The following is a 24,938-nucleotide window of genomic DNA, read 5'->3' as shown; positions in this document are numbered from 1 at the left end:
TGGAAATAAAGTAAAGTTGTTTTTTTTATCTACCGTTTTTTTGGATTGATATTCTTGGTTTATACTTTTGATCAATAATGCTTTCTTGGAAGTGGGTCAGTCTCCACCTAGACATATTTTTGCCCATTCTGTCAGATCAGTTTCCACTTATTGGGCTTTTTAGAATGAAGCTTCTGTTGACCAATCTTGGTAGCTTCTTTGAGGTCTTTTTTTGCATACTTCTACTAAATTCTACCATTTTGATGTTTTTGTTTCTTCTGAGGCATCCTTTGGTAGGAAGTCCTTCAGGCAGTTGTCTCAGGATAATTTTAATTTTGCCTGTTGGTCATGTTAATTGCTTACCCTGTTTTTTTTCTTTGAGTTCTATTTCGGTTGTGGATTTTGTTTCACTCTGTAAAAAATATGTTCTTTTTATCCCACCCTTATTTTCATTACTCGTCAACTGCACAACTTGAGTATTAGTTTCCAGGAGTAATGGATCATTGGCTCTCTCCACCTGTATGAAAGAAAACCATAATTTCTGTGTACCTGATAAATTCATTTCTTTTATGGTGGTGAGAGTCCATGAGACCCAACCCTGTTTTTTGTTTTGTTTTGTTTGTTTTTTTTGGTTGATTCGTTTTTTCCCTGCTTCTATTTTTTTTTTCTCTTATTTATTTTCCTACCTTTTTTTGGCTATATGTCAGAGAGTTAAAAGTGAAGTAGAAGGGGTGTTATAGAGCTCTTGGTGTTTGGGGATCTTTTCCTCCTCCTTGTGGCAGCGAAGACTCTCTCACCACCATGAAATAAATTCATTTATCAGATAAGCATAAATTATGTGGTTTTTTTATTCATGATTCAGATAAAGCTTCCAATGTAATTCTGTTATCTAATCTGCTTAGTTCTCTTGGTATCCTTTGCTGGAAAGGATACCTAGGTAGGCTCGGGAGCTGGAAGCTAGCTGCTGATTGGATGGCTGCACATATATGTCTTATAGACAACTTCAGCTAAAGAAACTGAACTCATCGAAGCCCCCATTGTATGTTTCAGCATGTGAGTCACAAAAGTTTATTAAAAGAATAATACTTTATTAGAAAATTAAAACTAAAAAGTGGGTATGTTAAAAAATTGTGCAAATATATTATCATTGGCTTACCGATGTGTTCCCCTCCTAGTGGTGAATTGATGCTCTCTCAATAAAGGATACCAAGAGAATAAAGCAAGATTGATAATAAAAGTACATTGAACATCTGATTAAAATATTTTGCTCTGTCTGAATCATAAAAGAAAAAAATTCAGGTTCATGTCCATTTAATGAGAACCCCATTATGTTATGATGACACTTACGTTGTCTCTAATTCATGGAGTTATGTAGTTATACAGATCATACTGCTAAATCTAGCATATCTGAGTTTCTCTCTTCATTTATTTCAAAATCTATTTTCTTTCCTATGACATGGAGAGTCCACAACGCCATTCCATTTACTAGTGGGATAGATAGATCCTGGCCAGCAAGAGGAGGCAAAGAGCACCCCAGCAAAGCTGTTAAGTGGAATTGCCTTACCCATAACCCCCAGTCATTCTCTTTGCCTCTGTCAATGGAGTTTGTGCAAAGTTGATGCCTGAAGATTTTAATCCTTTTATGGGTACTTTTCCCTGCAAGCAAGGATTGGGGTCTAGCTGTGTCTGTCAATCTCTTGAGTAAGAGTAGTGGTGGCTTTAAGCAGTTAAAAGGCGTCGAGGAAGTCTCTGCTTTACTTTTAACACTTTGTTCGCCTTTGCAGAAAGCCAGAGTTAGTTACTCTGTTCTTTTTTTTACTACATTTCTATGACAGGGAGTGAAGCGCCTTCCACACCTGAGGATCAGCATCTATCATGCAGTTGGATCTAAGGTAAGTGCTTTTGCCTTCTAGGTACAGAAGGATAGCAGCTCTTAGGAGGTTAATCCTCTTTCAGATCCTTCCTTTGGGACTTAATAATCCTTATTAGTTGAGGATTCATATTAAGACATGGCACTTGGGTATTTTGGTATTTTATTAGTATGAGACACTTTATATGAGGAGTTTACTTGGCAAGGGGAGTATATGGGTTAACAGTAAAGATGTTCTTTATTGGTTTCCTAACATTTAATAAGTTTCTAGGTTCAGACGCTTACACATTAAATACTGGATTATCGTTCATACAGTTTAACGGATTTACTTCTTTAGCCGTTTTTAAACTGCAGCTTTTCGCACTCTTTTTAGAGCTGTGTAAATTTATGTGATGCAGTTTTCTGATTATCCCGATCACGTGTCGACCACACTTCCGCTTTTTACTGAACGGTTATAGAGTTTAGGGCAGCCGTCTTCGGATTCCAGAGGAGGATATCACGTCTAGAGAGTATTTTTACTAGTGGGACATTTTTTCTGGCCGGTAAGAGCCTCAGGCATCTGAGGCAGTTTTTCAAGTTAAATTTAAATCAATTTTAGGGTTTAATATTTTATTATTTAATATTTAGTACTATATGAAAGATTAAGAAAAAAAAATATTTTTCATTAAAATGTTCTATATTGAGCATTGCTTGTGGGACCTGTTATTCTACGCTATGGATACAGATCAGGATCAATCTATGTATAGATGTTTGCTTTGTTTAGACATCCAGATTGCCCTACCTATGCAGTTTTGTTCCTCTTGTTTAGGAAAGACTTTAAAATGCAAAGAAAAAAATCTCCTTTCTTAACCAAGTGTCTCTCAGGATTCTGCTGTGCGTGACATGCATAAGCTTTCTCCTCAGACGTCCCAAGCCTTTGTTGTTCTGATGAACTGCCAGTAAGGCAGGAAATGCGTCAGCTGTGGTAACTGTCTGTATGCTGTGCTGTGTATCAAATTGTATTTTTAAACAAAGGGAATCTCTCCCTGCCTTTCCTTCACTGTGACCGCAAATTTGTTGTTGCTTGTTTTTCATACTGTGCCTTCTGTGTCCTCTTATCTGCCTGGGGGTGTTTATTTACCTGGGGATTTTGCCGCTCAGGTTTCTTCTGCAGTAACAACGGCTTTGTCAGCTTTCCCTTCATTGGGTAAGCGCAAGAGATAATCTAAACACTTGCCAGATGCTAAGGTTTCTGATTCTAGGTCTGCATTAGCCACTCTTACTCAGATGTCTGATGATGGGAATACTTCAGTAGCTTCTGAAGCTGAGATCTCAGACTGTGACACTTTAGCAGAAAAATCTTCAGAATCTAAAGAAGTTTAATATTAGATTTAGGCTTGAACACCTCCAATTACTTTTGAAGGAGGTTCTAGCTACTTTGGATGACTCTGAACCGGCGGTTGATGTCAACCCCGCAAAGTCTTCAAAATTGGATAGAGTCTATGATTCCCCATCTTCTGAGGAGGTTTGTTTTGTACCACGGAAGATGTCTGAAATTATTGCTCAGGAATGGGATAAACCAGGGTATTCCTTTTTTCCCTTCCCCTGTTTTTAAGAAGATGTTTCCTGTGGCTGACTCTGTTCGTGACTCATGGTGTACTCTTCCAAAAGTAGAAGGAGCTATTTCTACTCTTGCTTAGAGAACTACCATTCCTTTAGAAGATAGTTGCTCTTTTAGAGACCCAATGGACAAGAAGCTATAGGCTTACTTAAAAAAAAAAATGTATGTCCATCAAGGGTTACAGTGGCAACCATCAGTGAGTATTGCTACGGTTGCAGGAGCTGCATCTTATTGGAGCGATGCATTATCTGATCTTATTACAGAGGAAACTACAGTAAAGGAGATCCAAGATAGGATCAAAGCTCTTAAATTGAACAATACTTTTATCTGTGATGCCAATATGCAGATAATTCGTCTGGGAGCTAAGATGTCTAGCTTCACGGTTCTAGCTCGCAGGGCTCTGTGGTTAAAATCTTGGTCGGCTTATGTCTCTTCTAAGGCCAAGCTTTTGGCTTTGCCTTACAATGGAAAGACTCTGTTTGGACCTGGTCTGACAGAGATCATTTCAGAGATTACAGGTGGAAAGGGATCTTTCCTACCTCAGGACAAGAAGAACAGACCTAGAAGTCGTCAGACTTCTAATTTTCGTTCCTTTCGTATCGTTAAGGGACAAAAGTCCTCCTCTTCCTCATCTAAACCAGATCAACCCAGAAATCCAACCAGCCCTGTAATAAGGGAAAACGAAACGAAAAGCCTTCCGCTGACTCAAAATCAGCATTAAGGTTCCGCCCCCGATTCCTGTGTGGATCAGGTGGGGGGCAGGCTTTCTCTTTTTCGTCAAGCCTGGATACGCAATGTCCCAGACCCTTGGGCGGTGGACATAGTATCTCAGGGTTACAGAATGGGATTCAAGTCTTGCCCTCCAAGGGGCAGATTTCTCCTGTCAAGACTATCCTCAAACCAAATAAAGAAGGAAGCCTTCTTAAACTGTGTAAAAGACCTATACTCACTGGGAGTTATTGTTCCTGCCCCTCTAGCAGAACAGAGTCTAGGATTCTACTCAAATCTATTTGTGGTTCCCAAAAAGGAGGGAACTTTTTGGCTCATTTTCCTCAGGGTTCCGTCCTTCAAGATGGAAACTATTCATTCCATTCTCCCTTTAGTACAGGAAGGTCAGTTTATGACGACCATAGACCTGAAAGACGCATACCTTACACAGGGAAAACCATCCGTATCTGAGGTTTGACTTTTTGGACAAGCACTTCCAATTTGTTGCACTTCCATTTGTTCTGGCCACAGCTCCCAGAATATTTATAAAGGTTCTGGGGCCCTATTGGCTGTGATCAGATCCCAGGGTATTGCTGTAGCGCCTTATCTAGACAACATCTTGGTTCAGGCGTCATCTTTTCAACTACCCAATCTCATACAGAGATGCTGTTGTCTTTTCTACATTCCCATGGGTGGAAGGTGAATTTGGAAAAAAGTTCTCTTGTTCCTAGGGACTATAATAAATTCCCTGTCCATGAAGATTTTTCTGACCGAGGGCAGAAAAGACAAGATTCTTGCTTCCTGTCTTTCCCTCCATTCTGCCTTCCGCCCATCTGTGGCCCAATGCACGGAGGTGATTGGACTGATGGTGGCATCCATGGACATCATTCCCTTTGCTAGGTCCCATCTACGACCACTGCAACTTTGTATGCTCCATCAATGGAACGGAGATCATTCAGATTTAACTCAAAGGATAAATATGGACCCTCTGACAAGAGGCTCGTGGTGGGTGTCACAGGAACATCTGTCTCGGGGGACTTGCTTTCGGAGACCTTCATGGGAAATTGTGACTACGAATGCCAGCATGTCAGGTTAGGGTGCTGTTTGGGACCCTCTGAAAGCTCAGGACCTGTGGTCTCAGGAGGAGTCCTCTCTTCCCATAAACATCTTGGAGTTCAGAGCTATGCCTTATTAGGGTGGCCTCAACTGGCGTTGGTCCGGTTTATAAGGTTTCAATCGGACAACATAACTTCAGTGGCTTACATCAACCACCAGGTAGGGACTCAGAGTTCCTTAGCCATGAAGGAGGTGACTCGAATTCTGCAGTGGACAGAAGCCTACGATTGTCTCCTATTTGCTATCCACAGTCCAGGAGTGAACTATTGGGAAGCAGATTTTCTGAGCAAACATACTTTTATCCCGGGGAGTGGGCTCTCCATCTGGAAGTGTTCTCTCAGATAACCCTCAAGTGTGGGGTTCTAGAGTTGTATCTGATGGTGTCCCGCCAAAACGCCAAGGTTCCAAAGTACGGTTCAAGGTCAAGAGATCCTCAGGCCATTCTGATAGATGTTCTAGTGGTTCCTTGGAGATTTTCTCTGGCTTATCTGTTTCCTCCGTTTGCTCTCCTTCCACGAGTCATTGCTCGTATCAAACAGGAGAGAGCATCGGTGATTCTAATAGCTCCTGCAGGATCTGTTTCACGGGTCTGGTGAGGATGTCATCTCTACCTCCTTGGAGGTTACCTCTGAGGAAACACCTTCTACTTCAGGGTCCTTTCCTCCATCCAAACCTAGATTCTCTGAAGCTAACTGCTTGGAGATTGAACGCCTAGTTCTGTGTAAACGTGGTTTTTCTGATGCTGTCATTGAAACTATGATTCAGGCTTGGAAGCCAGTTACTCGCAAAATTTACCATAAGATATGGCGTAAATATCTTTATTGGTGTGAATCTAAGGGGTTTTCCAGGAGCCAGTGAGGATTCCCTGGATTTTGTCTTTTCTTCAGGATGGACTGGATAAGGGTTTATCGGTCAGTTCTCTAAAGGGTCAGATTTCAGCGTTATCTATCCTTTTGCACAAATGTCTGGCAGATATACCAGATGTTCAGGCCCTGGTTAGAATCAGGCCTGTGTTTAAACCTGTTGCTCCACCATGGAGCCTTAATTTAATTCTTAAAGTTTTACAGCAGGCTCCGTTCGAGCCTATGCATGTTGTTGATATAAGACTGTTATCCTGGAAGGTTTTGTTTCTTGTGGCTATTTCTTCCGTTTGCAGAGTGTCTGAGCTTTCAGTTCTACAGCGTGATTCTCCCTACCTTATTTTTCATGCTGATAAGTTGGTCCTTCTTACTAAACTGGGGTTTCTCCCTGAGGTAGTATCGGATCTAAACATTAATCAGGAAATTGTTGTTCCTTCTCTTTGTCCTAATCATTCTTCTCAAAAGGAACGTCTTTTGCATAACTTGGATGTTGTGCGGTCTCTAAAATTTTACTTACAAGCTACTAAAGATTTTCGGCAATCTTCTGCCCTGTTTGTTGTTTTCTCTGGAATACGTTGGGGTCAGAAGGCCATGTCTACTACTCTGTCTCTCTGGTTGAGACTGCTGGACAGCAGCCTCCTGAGAGAATTACGGCTCATTCCACTAGGGCTGTCTCCTCGTCTTGGGCTTTCAAAAATGAAGCAGCTTCTGTGGAACAGATTTGCAAGGCGGCAACATGGTCCTCTTTGCATACTTTTCCCAAATTCTACAAATTTGATACTTTTGCCAAGGCTTCTTTTGGGAGAAAGATTCTTCAAGCGGTGGTGTCTTCTGTTTAGGTCCTCCTGCCTTTTTCTCCCTCCCTGTTCATTCCGTGTCCTCTAGCTTGGGTATTGGTTTCCACTAGTAATTGGAATGACGTTGTGGACTCTCCATGTCATAGGAAAGAAAACAAAATGTATGCTTACCTGATACCGGACATAGAGAGTCCCTGACCCCGCCCTCTTTTAATTATAATTCAGCAGTTTTTTTGTGTAAACTTCAGACACCCTTTCACCCTTGTGTTTTTTCCATTTCCTTCGGCTGGATGACTGGGGGTTATGGGTAAGGCAGTTACACTTAACATCTTTGCTGGGGTGCTCTTTGCCTCCTCCTGCTGGTCAGGAGTTGAATATCCCACTATTATTTGGAATGATGTTGTGAACTCTCCATGTCTGGAAAGAAAGAAATTTATCAGGTAAGCATAAATTTTGTTTTTGTATACCAGAAACATTTTTTTTTGTTTTGTAGACTCTTACATGAAACTTCCATTTAGCATTTACATTCACTCTTCTAGTCATTTGCTATTCCCCCTGAAAGTCTGTCTTTAAAATGAAAATGAATCCGTTTTTAGAAAAACAAGTGATTACTGCGTATATAGCCGTTTTAGAGGTAACTTGGTGTATCACTTCTTTATAAAAAGGCAGTGAATATATAGAACAGGCTTCAAGCAAATGTTGTAAGTCTAACATATGTCTATAGTAAATGCAGGTAATAATTTGAAGTGACATTAAATACAAATTTTTTTTTTTTAAGATTAGTATTGAGGTTATTCCCCTCCTCTCTCTAGTCATAAGTGCTGCCATATTGAAATCTAGCTTTCACTGCATTCCAGTTTGCACATATGCAGCAACTCTCATTTAATTACCTGCTGTGAAACAGTGTAGATTCCAAAATGGCGGCACTCATAACAGGTGCATGAAATGTTTGTTGTTTAATGTCCACAGCATATCGACGTATCCACTTTCTCCTACATTGGTGTATCCGGTCCACGGCTTCATCCTTACTTGTGGGATATTCTCATTCCCTACAGGAAGTGGCAAAGAGAGCACACAGCAGAGCTGTCCATATAGCTCCCCCTCTGGCTCCGCCCCCCAGTCATTCTCTTTGCCGCTCTGAACAAGTAGCATCTCCACGGGGGTGGTAAAGAGTATGTGGTGTTAGTTGTAGATTTTTATTTCTTCTATCAAGAGTTTATTTTAAAATAGTGCCGGTTTGTACTATTTACTCTACAACAGAAAGTGAAGAAGATTTCTGTTAAAAGAGGAGTATGATTTTAGCACCAATAACTAAAATCCATTGCTGTTCCCACGCAGGACTGTTGAAACCAGAGAACATCAGTTGGAGGGAACAGTTTGCAGGCTTAACTGCATCAGGTATGATCAGTCATATTTCTAACAAGACCATGTAATGCTAGAAGACTGTCAGAAATTCCCTCTGGGATAGGTAAGCCATTTTTTCTTAGACTCTGTATAAAATGATGGCTTATATTTAGGGCTCTATGCTGGTTGACACAATTGTGGGCTTTAAAATCGATTGCTTTTTAGCATGTTTTTCTCTATAAATAAGGTGTTTTTTCAGATTTTAAAACACTTTTGGGGTTTAATTTCGGCCTGGCACTTATTTGGACACCTAAATTTAGTCAGAAAGGCCCCTCCACTCTGGAATGAAGAGGGAGGAGGCCTCATTTTCAGGCCTAAATTGTGCAGTTGTTTTTGCCTAGGCAATCCATGCAGCTTCATGTGGGGCATCACAAAAGACTCCAGAGAGGCTTATTTCCTACTAAAATAATCCCTAAGGAAGGTAAATGGCTACAGGAGAAGCTGTGGCTTGTACTGTAGTGTGTTAACTGGTTAATAACTGTTATTAGCTCTGGTTTGGGCATTAAGTGGTTAATTGGTCTGAAAATTGTGTGCAATCTTTTCAAAGCATTAGGGCTCTGTGGTGAAAATTTCATTAAAATCGGATGTTTCTTTCATGTTTTTTTGATGTTTCAATAATAATGTGTGCACTTTTATTATTTAAAGAGACAGTAACATTTTTGTCAAAAATAATTTTTATTGCATTGTAGTTCTGTTTAAGTCTGTCAAACATGTCTGAATCTTCAGATAGCCTATGTTCTGTATGTCCAAAGGCCAAGGTGGTTCCCCCATTAAATTTATGTGTGAAGTGTGCCATAGCGTCCAAACAGCTTAAGGACAGTACAATCACACTTAAAAATATAGCCCAAGATGATTCTTTAGCTGAAGGTAGTGAAGATAGCTTGCTTTCGTCTCCTTCTGTCTCAACACCAGCTATGCCCGCGCAGGTGATGCCCAGTATATCTAGCGCACCAATTGCGATTACTATGCAACAATTAGCAAAAAAAAAAAAAGCTGCCAGCTTTTCCTAGGAAGCGTGATTGCTCAGTTTTAAACACAGACAATGAGCAAGCAGACGCAGAGGATAATTTATCTGTAGTGCCCTCACATAAATCTGATTTGGCGGTGAGGGAGGGCCTGTCTGAGGGAGAAATTTCTGACAGGAAAAGTTTCTCAGCAGGCAGAGCCTGATACTATAACATTTAAATTTAAGCTAGAACACCTCCGCGCCCTACTTAAGGAGGTTCTAGCTGCACTTGATGATTGTGATCCTTTGGGGATCCCAGAAAAATTGTGTAAAATGGACAAGTTCCTAGAGGTCCCAGTACACACTGATGCGTTTCAGATACCTAAGATGGCGGATATCGTGTCTAAGGAGTGGGAGAAGCCAGGTGTACCTTTTGTTCCACCTCCTATATTTTAGAAAATTTTCCCAATTGTTGACCCTAGAAGGGACGCGTGGCAGACGGTCCCCAAGGTAGAGGGGGCAGTTTCAACGCTAACTAAGCGCACGACTATACCATTAGAAGACAGTTGCGCTTTCAAAAAATTAGAAGGTTTACTTAAGGGAATATTTGTTCTACGAGGTTTCCTTCTTCAACCAATTTCCTACATTATTCCTGTAACTACTGCAGCGGCTTTTAGTTTGAGGAACTGGAAAACTCGCTCCAGAAGGAGACTGCTTATGTGGATAGAATTCACGCCCTAAAGCTGGCTAATTCTTTCATCACAGATGCCGCTTTGCAAGTAGCTAAACTAGCGGCGAAAAATTCTGGTTTTGCCATTGTGGCGCGCAGAGCGCTTTGGCTAAAATCATGGTCGGCTTATGTGTCGTCCAAAACAAAATTGCTTAATATTCCTTTCAAGGGTAAGACCCTATTCGGACCAGAGTTGAAAGAGATTATTTCAGATATCTCTGGGAAAGGGCCATGCCCTTCCACAAGGTAGAGCCTTCAAGGCTAAAAAGCAAGGCCAATTTTCGTTCCTTTCGCAACTTCAGGAACGGACCTGCTTCAACCTCTACAGCTACTAAGCAAGAGGGTAAAGCTTACCAGCCCAAGCCAACATGGAAACCTTTGCAGGGCTGGAACAAGGGTAAACAGGCCAAGAAGCCTGCTGCTGCTGCCAAGACAGCATGAAAGGGTAGCCCCCGATCCGGGACCGGATCTAGTAGGGGGCAGACTTTCTCTCCTTGCTCAGGCTTGGGCAAGAGATGTTCCGGACCCCTTGGCACTAGAAATTGTCTCTCAGGGGTACCTTCTAGAGTTCAAAGACCTTTCCCCAAGGGGAAGGTTCCACATGGCTCACTTATCTTTAGACAGATAAGGAGACAGGCATTCTTACTTTGCGTACAGGACCTTTTAAAAATGGGAGTGATACACCCAGTTCCGACAGCAGAGCGAGGACTGGGTTTTTACTCAAACCTGTTTGTAGTTCCCAAAAAAAAAAGAAGGAACTTTCAGGCCAATTCTGGACTTAAAATTTTTTTGAAAAAATTCAAAATGGAACCATTCGGACAATTTTAAGAATGTTCCAGGAGGGTCAATATATGACTACCGTGGACTTAAAGGATGCGTATCTGCATGTTCCGATCCACAAAGATCACCTTCAGTTCCTGAGGTTCGCCTCTCTGGACAAGCATTATCAGTTCGTGGCTCTTCCTTTCGGATTGGCCACTCCCAGAATTTTCACAAGGGTGCTAGGGTCCCTTCTAGCGTTGCTAAGGCCAAGGGCATTGCAGTAGCACCTTACCTAGACGACATGTTAATACAAGGGTCATCCTTTCACAAAGTGAAGACTCATTCAGACATTGTCCTAGCCTTTCTAAGGTCTCACGGGAGGAAGGTGAACATAGAAAAAAGTTCTCTGTCTCCGTTCACAAGGGTTCCCTTCCTGGGAACAATAATAGACTCAGTAGAAATGAAGATCTTTCTGACAGAGGTCAGGAAGTTAAAACTTCTGAACACTTGTGGAGTTCTCCAATCCATTCCTCAACCCTCCATAGCTCAATGCATGGAGGTAATAGGACTCATGGTCGCAGCAATGGACGTGGTTCCATTTGCTCGAAATCATTTAAGACCATTGCAACTGTGCATGCTCAAACAGTGGAATGGGGATTATGCAGATTTGTCTCCCCAGATTCAAATGGACCAGAAAACCAGAGACTCACTCCTCTGGTGGTTGTCTCTGGATCACCTGTCTCAGGGAATGAGTTTCCGCAGACCGGAGTGGATCATTGTCACGACCGAAGCCAGCCTCCTAGGCTGGGGCGCGGTCTGGGAGTCCCTGAAGGCTCAGGGTCTATGGTCTCGGGAAGAATCTCTTCTCCCGATAAACATTTTGGAATTGAGAGCGATATTCAATGCTCTCCAGGCATGACCTCAACTAGCGGAGACCAAATTCATCAGATTTCAGTCGGACAACATGACGACTGTAGCTTACATCAATCATCAGGAGGGAACAAAGAGTTCCCTGGCGATGAGGGAGGTATCCAAATTCATCAAATGGGCAGAGGATCATTCCTGCCATCTATCAGCAATTCACATCCCAGGAGTGGACAACTGGGAAGCGAATTATCTGAGTCGTCAGACTTTCCATCCGGGGGAGTGGGAACTCCACCTGGAGGTTTTTGCCCAGTTAGCTCAACTAGGGGGCATTCCAGATCTGGATCTGATGGCGTCACGTCAGAACTCCAAAGTTCCACGTTACGGGTCCAGATCCAGGGATCCCAAGGCGACATTGGTAGATGCCTTAGTAGCGCCTTGGTCGTTCAATCTAGCTTATGTCTTTCCACCGTTTCCCCTTCTCCCCCGGCTAGTAATCGAACAGGAGAAGGCTTCGGTAATTCTGATAGCTCCTGCGTGACAAGCAGGACTTGGTATGCAGACATGGTGAATATGTCATCGGTTCCGCCATGGAAGCTATCTTTGAGGATAAGACCTTCTAATTCAAGGTCCATTCGAACAGGGTTTTCGGATTCAGTATAGATACCCTGATCCAGGTTAGAAAGCCTGTCACCAGGAAAATTTACCATAAGATATGGCGGAAATAGCTTTGTTGGTGCGAATCCAAGGGTTACTCATGGAATAAGATTAGGATTCCAAGGATATTGTCTTTTCTCCAAGAAGGATTGGAGAAAGGTTTGTCAGCTAAGCTAGTTTCTTAAAAGGACAGATATCTGCTCTGTCTATCCTGTTACACAAGCGTCTGGCAGAAGTACCAGACGTTCAAGCGTTTGCACAGGCTTTAGTCAGAATCAAGCCTGTCTATAGACCTGTGGCTCCTCCATGGAGTCTCAATTTAGTTCTTTCAGTTCTTCAAGGGGTTCCGTTTGAACCTTTACATTCCATAGATATTAAGTTATTATCTTGGAAAGTTTTGTTTTTGGTAGCTATATCTTCTGCTCGAAGAGTTTCTGAGTTGTCTGCTTTGCAGTGTAATTCACCCTATCTGGTGTTCCATACAGATAAGGTTGTTTTGCGTACCAAACCTGGTTTCCTTCCAAAAGTGGTTTCCAATAATAATATTAACCAGGAAATAGTTGTTCCTTCTCTGTGTCCTAACCCAGTTTCTAAGAAGGAACGGCTGTTACACAATCTTGATGTGGTTCGTGCTTTAAAATTCTATTTAAAAGCAACTAAGATTTCAGACAAACATCGTCCTTGTTTGTTGTCTATTCTGGTAAGAGGAGAGGTCAGAAAGCGACTGCTACCTCTCTTTCCTTCTGGCGGAAAAGCATCATCCGATTGGCATATGAGACTGCTGGACAGCAGCCTCCTGAACGAATTACAGCTCATTCCACTAGAGCTGTGGCTTCCACATGGGCTTTCAAGAATGAAGCTTCTATTGAACAGATTTGTAAGGCAGCGACTTGGTCTTCACTGCATACATTTGCCAAATTTTACAAATTCGATACTTTTGCTTCTTCGGAGGCTATTTTTGGGAGAAAGGTTTTGCAAGCAGTGGTGCCTTCCGTTTAGGTTACCTGACTTGTTCCCTCCCTTCATCCGTGTCCTAAAGCTTTGGTATTGGTTCCCACAAGTAAGGATGAAGCCGTAGACCGGATACACCAATGTAGGAGAAAACAGAATTTATGTTTACATGATAAATTTCTTTCTCCTACGGTGTATCCGGTCCACGGCCCGCCCTGGCATTTGGTCAGGTTTAAATTTTTATTTTTGTACACTACAGTCACCACTGCACCCTATGGTTCTCCTTTTTCTCTTAACCGTCGGTCGAATGACTGGGGGGCGGAGCCAGAGGGGGAGCTATATGGACAGCTCTGCTGTGTGCTCTCTTTCCTGTAGGGAATGAGAATATCCCACAAGTAAGGATGAAGCCGTGGACCGGATACACCGTAGGAGAAAGAAATTTATCAGGTAAACATAAATTATGTTTTTACATATCCATAATCCATCTTCTCATAAAATGTATGGCTTTGTTCAGATTTTATAATAAACTCTTGTATATTCCAGTTGAGTCCTACTAGTCGCTCAAAGAAGTTACCTCATGGCCGAATTGTCCCACCCATGGGACCTGAGACCAAGGTGGCAGTGGTGTGGTTGGAGCAGTATGATGATTTAGGTATTGGTTCTATTTTTCTTCTACTTTACAGAACTGAATAATTCTTTACTTGACCTAACATAAATTTGATCATTTAAATTGTTCTTTATCAGTGTTTCATCTCTTCTTATTTGACTCATATGGTTTTTTTTTGAATATATTATAAACTGATTCCTAATATCAATATCCTTATGTTCCATCTAGAAAACTTCCCTTTGTCTGACTTGTCAGCAGAGATCAGCACTGGAATTGAGACCACCACAAACAGCAACACATCCATACGGTAATTACCTCCTCTTGTTAATAGACTTCCCATCCCAATTTGTGGTGTTGCTGTTTACCTAAATGACTTATTTTTGTTTTTTAGAAATAGCACGCCAGAGAAGGAAGTTCCGGTTATATTTATTCACCCTTTATACACTGGACTGTTCAGGGTTAAAGTTCACGGAGCTTCCGGGAAATTCAACATGGTGATACCTCTGGTTGATGGAATGGTAGTTAGTAGGAGAGCCCTTGGTGAGTGTTTATTTTTCTACCTCATAATTTTCTACTCCCTGTGGAATTCATACTCTTTGTTTTGATCTCCTTATAAGCCTACTCTTGTCTGATTTATTTTATTTCAGTTTGAGTGAATAGTTACATAATATAAAAGATCATGTTAAATTTATAACACAAATGTATTCTGGGTTTTTAAAAATGCTGTACAAAAAAAGAAAATAGACAAATATTTTGCTTTACTGTCTTTACTGCTCAAACTGTAGCTATTCACAGCAATAACGCACACAAGGAACAATAAAGTTAATACAAAAAAGCTGAAAGCATTTGCATAACAGAGTGAAAAATTAAACCCAGTGAGAAGAACAGGGAAATGTCACCAGATGTTACTGACCAATAAGACATCCCTTTTAGCTATAAGGGTTGCATACAAATTGATTCCTTCCTCTTTCTGATTTACTGCATAAAAACTGGGGGGTAAAAGTGTCCAAAAAAAAACATGGTTTCCAGAATCCAAAAAGGTGGAAGAGTTGTAGAAAAGAAAAGGGGTAGAGTTGAATATGTATCCAGCAGTTATGTAAAACAGAGTGAAAATTAAATTCTTGAAGGATGACCATCAGCTGAACTTCTTGTTCTTCTTCTTCTTCTTATGGATTTTGAGCTGAAAGAGAAAAATCAATTTTAATAAATCTAGGCAGTTAAGGGAAAAAATGAAAATAGGTAAAGAAAAAATATAGGGATTGGAAAGGGTGGGAAAAAAGATTATACTTGCACTTAAATTAGAATAATCTGAATTTTATTACAAGACCAGAGACTCATATTTTGCAAGTTTAAAGCAAAGAAGAGCAGGATAGTTAACAAACTTAAAATGAAATTGACGGAATTGAAGCAGAGGACCAATCTGTGGCCTTTAAAATATCCTCGAGAGGGCAGCATTATAATAGTGCTTTAGAGGCCGCAGCTCTCCTAATGGAGTGAGCAGAAAAAATGGGGGTTAATTCCGGCTTTAGACATGGTCTTTTTCACCCACCTGGCAATAGATGTAGAAGTGACTGGTTTAAAGGCAGGAACATAAGAAATTAAATTGTTTAGGAGAGAGCGTAGAAAATATGTGAGGAAATAGCTTTAGTTCTCACCCTTTGGAGTGAACATATTTAGCAATTCTCTGATAGGAAAGAAGGCAAAGAAGAGTAGCCAATTTAACAGATAACAAGTTTAGAGAATGTTGGGAATTATCCGGCCAATTCGAACTAAAAGATAAAATAATGCTTTATGGGTGAAATGTGGAGAAGGTGGCCTGTTTGATTGCTTTCATGATTCGACAAACCTAGGTATGCTTATCGACCGGTGTATCTTCATAACCTGCGGAGATAGCCAATATAGACACGGTAATAGATTGATAGGCCAGGTTAGAATTTAAAAGAAAGATTAAGAAATTTACCATTTGAGTTTTGGGTGCTGAACATGGAGCCAAACCCTATTTCATGCACTAGCTAACCCATCTGGCCCATGCAGAAACATAGGCCCTCTTAGTTTCTGTGGCCCAAGAATTTTTGATGAGATTTGAAGCTTCCTGAGAAAGTCTATCACAGAACCATAAACCACATGATGTAATGATTTTGGGAGAATTAAGGGTTAAGAATTACCTAGAGGTTCCAGGATGGAAACAAGGGAAAGGGAAGAGGTGATAAGGAGGACATCTAAAGTAGCTTTTCTAAGCTACGATTGGGAAGGTCAAAGAGGGGTGACAAGAATCAAGCAAAGGGATTCTTGGAATCATGCTAATAGGAGGAAATGTGTAAGATCCAATAGTTGACAAGGTTTGAATAAAAGCATATGGGGAAAGTCATTAGATCTGGTCTCCAACTGAAAATTGCAGTCGTTAGAAATTCAGCCTGGAGACAAAAAGATCTATAGAAAAATGACCGTTAATTGTTGAAAAATATGCTAATTTCTAGTCACTCAAAGCTGTCAGATTTCTGGAACCCAGTCTGCTTCCACATTTGAGAGGAATTTATTCTGAGTTAGAAATGTCTTTCTATGTAGGAAATGTTTTGTAAGATTTGAAAATGTTTTTTATTTGGTAACTTCTAAACAATTTAAGTAAGTTACTGCTGAAAGGTTGTTAATTCGTAAAAGAATGGAAATGATGAGACCAGTCTTTGTAAAGCTTTTTACGTCAAAAAGAGATAAGCTCTAGACATATGGACACTTTTTTCTGAAGGGGACCATCTGCTACCACTTAGTGTTTCCTCATCAGGCTACCCAACCTAAAGTGCTGGTATCTAATTCTATGATAATATCCGGTGTGTTGAAAATGGGTCCCCCGTCCACGATTCTTTGTTGGGTAGCCACCTTATAAGTTATTCTGCCTCTGGCGAAAGTTATAGAATGGGAGTAAGAAAGACCGCAATGAAGATTGGAGATTTTCAGTCTCTGAAGTGCTCAATAATACAGAGGGGCAGGGAAAATGGCTTGAATTGAGGACGATAGTAGACCTATAATTTGAACCAGTTTCCTCAAGAGAAAAAATTCTCTCTCCTAATTAAAGAAAGTGTCTACAATAGAATTTTTATTGTTTTAAAAGATCACATAATCCCTTTATTACCCATTTCCCAGTTTTGCACAATCAACACTGTTATATTAATATACTTTTTACCTCTGTGATTACCTTGTTATCTAAGCATCTTCTGACAGCCCCCTGATGACATGACATCTTATTTCTTTCATGTAATTAGCAAGAGTCCATGAGCTAGTGACGTATGGGATATACATTCCTACCAGGAGGGGCAAAGTTTCCCAAACCTCAAAATGCCTATAAATACACCCCTCACCACACCCACAATTCAGTTTTACAAACTTTGCCTCCGATGGAGGTGGTGAAGTAAGTTTGTGCTAGATTCTACGTTGATATGCGCTCCGCAGCAAGTTGGAGCCCGGTTTTCCTCTCAGCGTGCAGTGAATGTCAGAGGGATGTGAGGAGAGTATTGCCTATTTGAATGCAGTGATCTCCTTCTAAGGGGTCTATTTCATAGGTTCTCTGTTATCGGTCGTAGAGATTCATCTCTTACCTCCCTTTTCAGATCGACGATATACTCTTATATATACCATTACCTCTGCTGATTCTCGTTTCAGTACTGGTTTGGCTATCTGCTATATGTAGATGAGTGTCCTGGGGTAAGTAAGTCTTATTTTCTGTGACACTCCTAGCTATGGTTGGGCACTTTGTTTATAAAGTTCTAAATATATGTATTCAAACATTTATTTGCCTTGACTCAGAATGTTCAACTTTCCTTATTTTCAGACAGTCAGTTTCATATTTGGGATAATGCATTTTAATTTAACATTTTTCTTACCTTAAAATTTGACTTTTTCCCTGTGGGCTGTTAGGTTCGCGGGGGCTGAAAATGCTTCATTTTATTGCGTCATTCTTGGCGCGGACTTTTTTGGCGCAAAAATTCTATTTCCGTTTCCGGCGTCATACGTGTCGCCGGAAGTTGCGTCATTTTTTGACGTTATTTTGCGCCAAAAATGTCGGCGTTCCGGATGTGGCGTCATTTTTGGCGCCAAAAAGCATTTAGGCGCCAAATAATGTGGGCGTCTTATTTGGCGCGAAAAAATATGGGCGTCACTTTTGTCTCCACATTATTTAAGTCTCATTTTTTATTGCTTCTGGTTGCTAGAAGCTTGTTCTTTGGCATTTTTTCCCATTCCTGAAACTGTCATTTAAGGAATTTGATCAATTTTGCTTTATATATGTTGTTTTTTCTCTTACATATTGCAAGATGTCTCACGTTGCATCTGAGTCAGAAGATACTACAGGAAAATCGCTGTCAAGTGCTGAATCTACCAAAGCTAAGTGTATCTGCTGTAAACTTTTGGTAGCTATTCCTCCAGCTGTTGTTTGTATTGATTGTCATGACAAACTTGTTAAAGCAGATAATATTTCCTTTAGTAAAGTACCATTGCCTGTTGCAGTTCCTTCAACATCTAAGGTGCAGAATGTTCCTGATAATATAAGAGATTTTGTTTCTGAATCCATAAAGAAGGCTATGTCTGTTATTTCTCCTTCTAGTAAACATAAAAAATCTTTTAAAACTTCTCTCCCTACAGATGAATTTTTAACTGAACATCATCATTCTGATTCTGATGATTCCTCTGGTTCAGAGGATTCTGTCTCAGAGGTTGATGCTGATAAATCTTCATATTTATTTAAAATGGAATTTATTCGTTCTTTACTTAAAGAAGTACTAATTGCTTTAGAAATAGAGGATTCTGGTCCTCTTGATACTAATTCTAAACATTTAGATAAGGTATTTAAAGCTCCTGTGGTTATTCCAGAAGTTTTTCCTGTTCCTAATGCTATTTCTGCAGTAATTTCCAAAGAATGGGATAATTTGGGTAATTCATTTACTCCTTCTAAACGTTTTAAGCAATTATATCCTGTGCCGTCTGACAGATTAGAATTTTGGGACAAGATCCCTAAAGTTGATGGGGCTATTTCTACCCTTGCTAAACGTACTACTATTCCTACGTCAGATGGTACTTCGTTTAAGGATCCTCTAGATAGGAAAATTGAGTCCTTTCTAAGAAAAGCTTATCTGTGTTCAGGTAATCTTCTTAGACCTGCTATATCTTTGGCTGATGTTGCTGCAGCTTCAACTTTTTGGTTGGAAACTTTAGCGCAACAAGTAACACATCGTGATTCTCATGATATTATTATTCTTCTTCAGCATGCTAATAATTTTATCTGTGATGCCATTTTTGATATTATCAGAGTTGATGTCAGGTTTATGTCTCTAGCTATTTTAGCTAGAAGAGCTTTATGGCTTAAAACTTGGAATGCTGATATGGCTTCTAAATCAACTTTACTTTCCATTTCTTTCCAGGGTAACAAATTATTTGGTTCTCAGTTGGATTCCATTATTTCAACTGTTACTGGTGGGAAAGGAACTTTTTTACCACAGGATAAAAAATCTAAAGGTAAAAACAGGGCTAATAATCGTTTTCGTTCCTTTCGTTTCAACAAAGAACAAAAGCCTGATCCTTCATCCTCAGGAGCAGTTTCAGTTTGGAGACCATCTCCAGTCTGGAATAAATCCAAGCCAGCTAGAAAGGCAAAGCCTGCTTCTAAGTCCACATGAAGGTGCGGCCCTCATTCCAGCTCAGCTGGTAGGGGGCAGGTTACGTTTTTTCAAGGAAATTTGGATCAATTCTGTTCACAATCTTTGGATTCAGAGCATTGTTTCAGAAGGGTACAGAATTGGTTTCAAGTTGAGACCTCCTGCAAAGAGATTTTTTCTTTCCCGTGTCCCAGTAAATCCAGTAAAAGCTCAAGCATTTCTGAAATGTGTTTCAGATCTAGAGTTGACTGGAGTAATTATGCCAGTTCCAGTTCCGGAACAGGGGATGGGGTTTTATTCAAATCTCTTCATTGTACCAAAGAAGGAGAATTCTTTCAGACCAGTTCTGGATCTAAAAATATTGAATCGTTATGTAAGGATACCAACGTTCAAGATGGTAACTGTAAAGACTATCTTACCTTTTGTTCAGCAAGGGAATTATATGTCCACGATAGATTTACATGATGCATATCTGCATATTCCGATTCATCCAGATCATTATCAGTTCCTGAGATTCTCGTTTCTGGACAAGCATTACCAATTTGTGGCTCTGCCGTTTGGCCTAGCTACAGCTCCAAGAATTTTTACAAAGGTTCTCGGTGCCCTGCTGTCTGTAATCAGAGAACAGGGTATTGTGGTATTTCCTTATTTGGACGATATCTTGGTACTTGCTCAGTCTTTACATTTAGCAGAATCTCATACGAATCGACTTGTGTTGTTTCTTCAAGATCATGGTTGGAGGATCAATTTACCAAAAAGTTCTTTGATTCCTCAGACAAGGGTAACCTTTCTGGGTTTCCAGATGGATTCAGTGTCCATGACTCTGTCTTTAACAGACAAGAGACGTCTAAAGTTGATTACAGCTTGTCGAAACCTTCAGTCACAATCATTCCCTTCGGTAGCCTTATGCATGGAAATTCTAGGTCTTATGACTGCTGCATCGGACGTGATCCCCTTTGCTCGTTTTCACATGCGACCTCTTCAGCTCTGTATGCTGAAGCAATGGTGCAAGGATTACACGAAGATATCTCAATTAATATCTTTAAAACCGATTGTTCGACACTCTCTAACATGGTGGACAGATCACCATTGTTTAATTCAGGGGGCTTCTTTTGTGCTTCCGACCTGGACTGTAATTTCAACAGATGCAAGTCTCACAGGTTGGGGAGCTGTGTGGGGATCTCTGACGGCACAAGGAGTTTGGGAATCTCAGGAGGTGAGATTACCGATCAATATTTTGGAACTCCGTGCAATTTTCAGAGCTCTTCAGTTTTGGCCTCTTCTGAAGAGAGAATCGTTCATTTGTTTTCAGACAGACAATGTCACAACTGTGGCATACATCAATCATCAAGGAGGGACTCACAGTCCTCTGGCTATGAAAGAAGTATCTCGAATTTTGGTTTGGGCGGAATCCAGCTCCTGTCTAATCTCTGCGGTTCATATCCCAGGTGTAGACAATTGGGAAGCGGATTATCTCAGTCGCCAAACGTTGCATCCGGGCGAATGGTCTCTTCACCCAGAGGTATTTCTTCAGATTGTTCAAATGTGGGAACTTCCAGAAATAGATCTGATGGCGTCCCATCTAAACAAGAAACTTCCCAGGTATCTGTCCAGATCCCGGGATCCTCAGGCGGAGGCAGTGGATGCATTATCACTTCCTTGGAAGTATCATCCTGCCTATATCTTTCCGCCTCTAGTTCTTCTTCCAAGAGTAATCTCCAAGATTCTGAAGGAATGCTCGTTTGTTCTGCTGGTAGCTCCGGCATGGCCTCACAGGTTTTGGTATGCGGATCTTGTCCGGATGGCCTCTTGCCAACCGTGGACTCTTCCGTTAAGACCAGACCTTCTGTCACAAGGCCCTTTTTTCCATCAGGATCTGAAATCCTTAAATTTAAAGGTATGGAGATTGAACGCTTGATTCTTGGTCAAAGAGGTTTCTCTGACTCTGTGATTAATACTATGTTACAGGCTAGTAAATCTGTATCTCGAGAGATATATTATAGAGTCTGGAAGACTTATATTTCTTGGTGTCTTTCTCATCATTTTTCCTGGCATTCTTTTAGAATACCGAGAATTTTACAGTTCCTTCAGGATGGTTTAGATAAGGGTTTGTCCGCAAGTTCTTTGAAAGGACAAATCTCTGCTCTTTCTGTTCTTTTTCACAGAAAGATTGCTATTCTTCCTGATATTCATTGTTTTGTACAAGCGTTGGTTCGTATAAAACCTGTCATTAAGTCAATTTCTCCTCCTTGGAGTTTGAATTTGGTTCTGGGAGCTCTTCAAGCTCCTCCGTTTGAACCTATGCATTCATTGGACATTAAATTACTTTCTTGGAAAGTTTTGTTCCTTTTGGCCATCTCTTCTGCCAGAAGAGTTTCTGAATTATCTGCTCTTTCTTGTGAGTCTCCTTTTCTGATTTTTCATCAGGATAAGGCGGTGTTGCGAACTTCTTTTGAATTTTTACCTAAAGTTGTGAATTCCAACAACATTAGTAGAGAAATTGTGGTTCCTTCATTATGTCCTAATCCTAAGAATTCTAAGGAGAAATCGTTGCATTCTTTGGATGTTGTTAGAGCTTTGAAATATTATGTTGAAGCTACGAAATCTTTTCGTAAGACTTCTAGTCTATTTGTTATCTTTTCCGGTTCTAGAAAAGGCCAGAAAGCTTCTGCCATTTCTTTGGCATCTTGGTTGAAATCTTTAATTCATCTTGCCTATGTTGAGTCGGGTAAAACTCCGCCTCAGAGAATTACAGCTCATTCTACTAGGTCAGTTTCTACTTCCTGGGCGTTTAGGAATGAAGCTTCGGTTGACCAGATCTGCAAAGCAGCAACTTGGTCCTCTTTGCATACTTTTACTAAATTCTACCATTTTGATGTATTTTCTTCTTCTGAAGCAGTTTTTGGTAGAAAAGTACTTCAGGCAGCGGTTTCAGTTTGAATCTTCTGCTTATGTTTTTCGTTAAACTTTATTTTGGGTGTGGATTATTTTCAGCAGGAATTGGCTGTCTTTATTTTATCCCTCCCTCTCTAGTGACTCTTGTGTGGAAAGATCCACATCTTGGGTAGTCATTATCCCATACGTCACTAGCTCATGGACTCTTGCTAATTACATGAAAGAAAACATAATTTATGTAAGAACTTACCTGATAAATTCATTTCTTTCATATTAGCAAGAGTCCATGAGGCCCGCCCTTTTTTTGTGGTGGTTATGATTTTGTATAAAGCACAATTATTCCAATTCCTTATTTTATATGCTTTCGCACTTTTTTATCACCCCACTTCTTGGCTATTCGTTAAACTGAATTGTGGGTGTGGTGAGGGGTGTATTTATAGGCATTTTGAGGTTTGGGAAACTTTGCCCCTCCTGGTAGGAATGTATATCCCATACGTCACTAGCTCATGGACTCTTGCTAATATGAAAGAAATGAATTTATCAGGTAAGTTCTTACATAAATTATGTTTTATTATCTATTGACTTGCATTTAGTGCTGTGTTGTGCTGACTCTTAACATTGTGTTCACTTCTGTGGAGTTATTTATCTATATGGACCACATGAATTAGCAGTCTCCTGTTGTGAAAAGCAAATAAAAAAACATGTGTAAGAGGATGTCTTTAGTGACTTAGAAACAGTCAGAAATTTAGAGGTTTAAATGTTATAAAGTATATTAATATAATAATGTTGGGTGTGCAAAGCTGGGGAATGGTTAGTTAAAGGCATTATCTATCTTTTTAAGCAATAACAATTTCTTTCATGTAATTAGCAAGAGTCCATGAGCTAGTGACGTATGGGATATACATTCCTACCAGGAGGGGCAAAGTTTCCCAAACCTCAAAATGCCTATAAATACACCCCTCACCACACCCACAATTCAGTTTTACAAACTTTGCCTCCTATGGAGGTGGTGAAGTAAGTTTGTGCTAGATTCTACGTTGATATGCGCTCCGCAGCAAGTTGGAGCCCGGTTTTCCTCTCAGCGTGCAGTGAATGTCAGAGGGATGTGAGGAGAGTATTGCCTATTTGAATGCAGTGATCTCCTTCTACGGGGTCTATTTCATAGGTTCTCTGTTATCGGTCGTAGAGATTCATCTCTTACCTCCCTTTTCAGATCGACGATATACTCTTATTTATATACCATTACCTCTGCTGATTCTCGTTTCAGTACTGGTTTGGCTTTCTACAAACATGTAGATGAGTGTCCTGGGGTAAGTAAATCTTATTTTCTGTGACACTCTAAGCTATGGTTGGGCACTTTGTTTATAAAGTTCTAAATATATGTATTCAAACATTTATTTGCCTTGACTCAGAATGTTCAACATTCCTTATTTTCAGACAGTCAGTTTCATATTTGGGATAATGCATTTGAATCAAACATTTTTTCTTACCTTAAAAATTTGACTCTTTTTTTCCCTGTGGGCTGTTAGGCTCGCGGGGGCTGAAAATGCTTCATTTTATTGCGTCATTCTTGGCACGGACTTTTTTGGCGCCAAAAATGTCGGCGTTCCGGATGTGGCGTCATTTTTGGCGCCAAAAGCATTTAGGCGCCAAATAATGTGGGCGTCTTATTTGGCGCTAAAAAATATGGGCGTCGCTTTTGTCTCCACATTATTTAAGTCTCATTTTTCATTGCTTCTGGTTGCTAGAAGCTTGTTCTTTGGCATTTTTTCCCATTCCTGAAACTGTCATTTAAGGAATTTGATCAATTTTGCTTTATATGTTGTTTTTTCTCTTACATATTGCAAGATGTCTCACGTTGCATCTGAGTTAGAAGATACTTCAGGAAAATCGCTGTCTAGTGCTGGAACTACCAAAGCTAAGTGTATCTGCTGTAAACTTTTGGTAGCTATTCCTCCGGCTGTTGTTTGTATTAATTGTCTTGACAAACTTGTTAATGCAGATAATATTTCCTTTAGTAATGTACCATTGCCTGTTGCAGTTCCTTCAACATCTAAGGTGCAGAATGTTCCTGATAACATAAGAGATTTTGTTTCTGAATCCATCAAGAAGGCTATGTCTGTTATTTCTCCTTCTAGAAAACATAAAAAATCTTTTAAAACTTCTCTCCCTACAGATGAATTTTTAAATGAACATCATCATTCTGATTCTGATGACTCTTCTGGTTCAGAGGATTCTGTCTCAGAGATTGATGCTGATAAATCTTCATATTTATTTAAAATGGAATTTATTCGTTCTTTACTTAAAGAAGTACTAATTGCTTTAGAAATAGAGGATTCTGGTCCTCTTGATACTAATTCTAAACGTTTAGATAAGGTATTTAAATCTCCTGTGGTTATTGCAGAAGTTTTTCCTGTTCCTAATGCTATTTCTGAAGTAATTTCTAAAGAATGGGATAAATTGGGTAATTCATTTACTCCTTCTAAACGTTTTAAGCAATTATATCCTGTGCCGTCTGACAGATTAGAATTTTGGGACAAAATCCCTAGA

General features: G+C 40.2%; 1 protein-coding gene across 7 annotated transcripts in view; it reads left to right on the top strand.

The window, feature by feature from the left end:
• RALGAPB (Ral GTPase activating protein non-catalytic subunit beta) overlaps positions 1-24,938 on the top strand; it is an 843,236-nt gene that overhangs the window by 799,745 nt on the left and 18,553 nt on the right. For all 7 annotated transcript variants that reach the window (XM_053712501.1, XM_053712446.1, XM_053712384.1 and 4 more), the window contains 3 exons: positions 13,788-13,896; positions 14,080-14,158; positions 14,243-14,391. In XM_053712501.1, the coding sequence (XP_053568476.1) occupies positions 13,788-13,896; positions 14,080-14,158; positions 14,243-14,391 (337 nt within the window). The remainder of the gene's footprint in view (positions 1-13,787; positions 13,897-14,079; positions 14,159-14,242; positions 14,392-24,938) is intronic.

This window comes from Bombina bombina, chromosome 1, assembly GCF_027579735.1.
Source record: "Bombina bombina isolate aBomBom1 chromosome 1, aBomBom1.pri, whole genome shotgun sequence".
Classification (NCBI taxonomy): domain Eukaryota; kingdom Metazoa; phylum Chordata; class Amphibia; order Anura; family Bombinatoridae; genus Bombina; species Bombina bombina.
The sequence above is the reverse complement of the archived record's forward strand: the minus strand, read 5'-3'. Positions and strand labels throughout refer to the sequence as shown.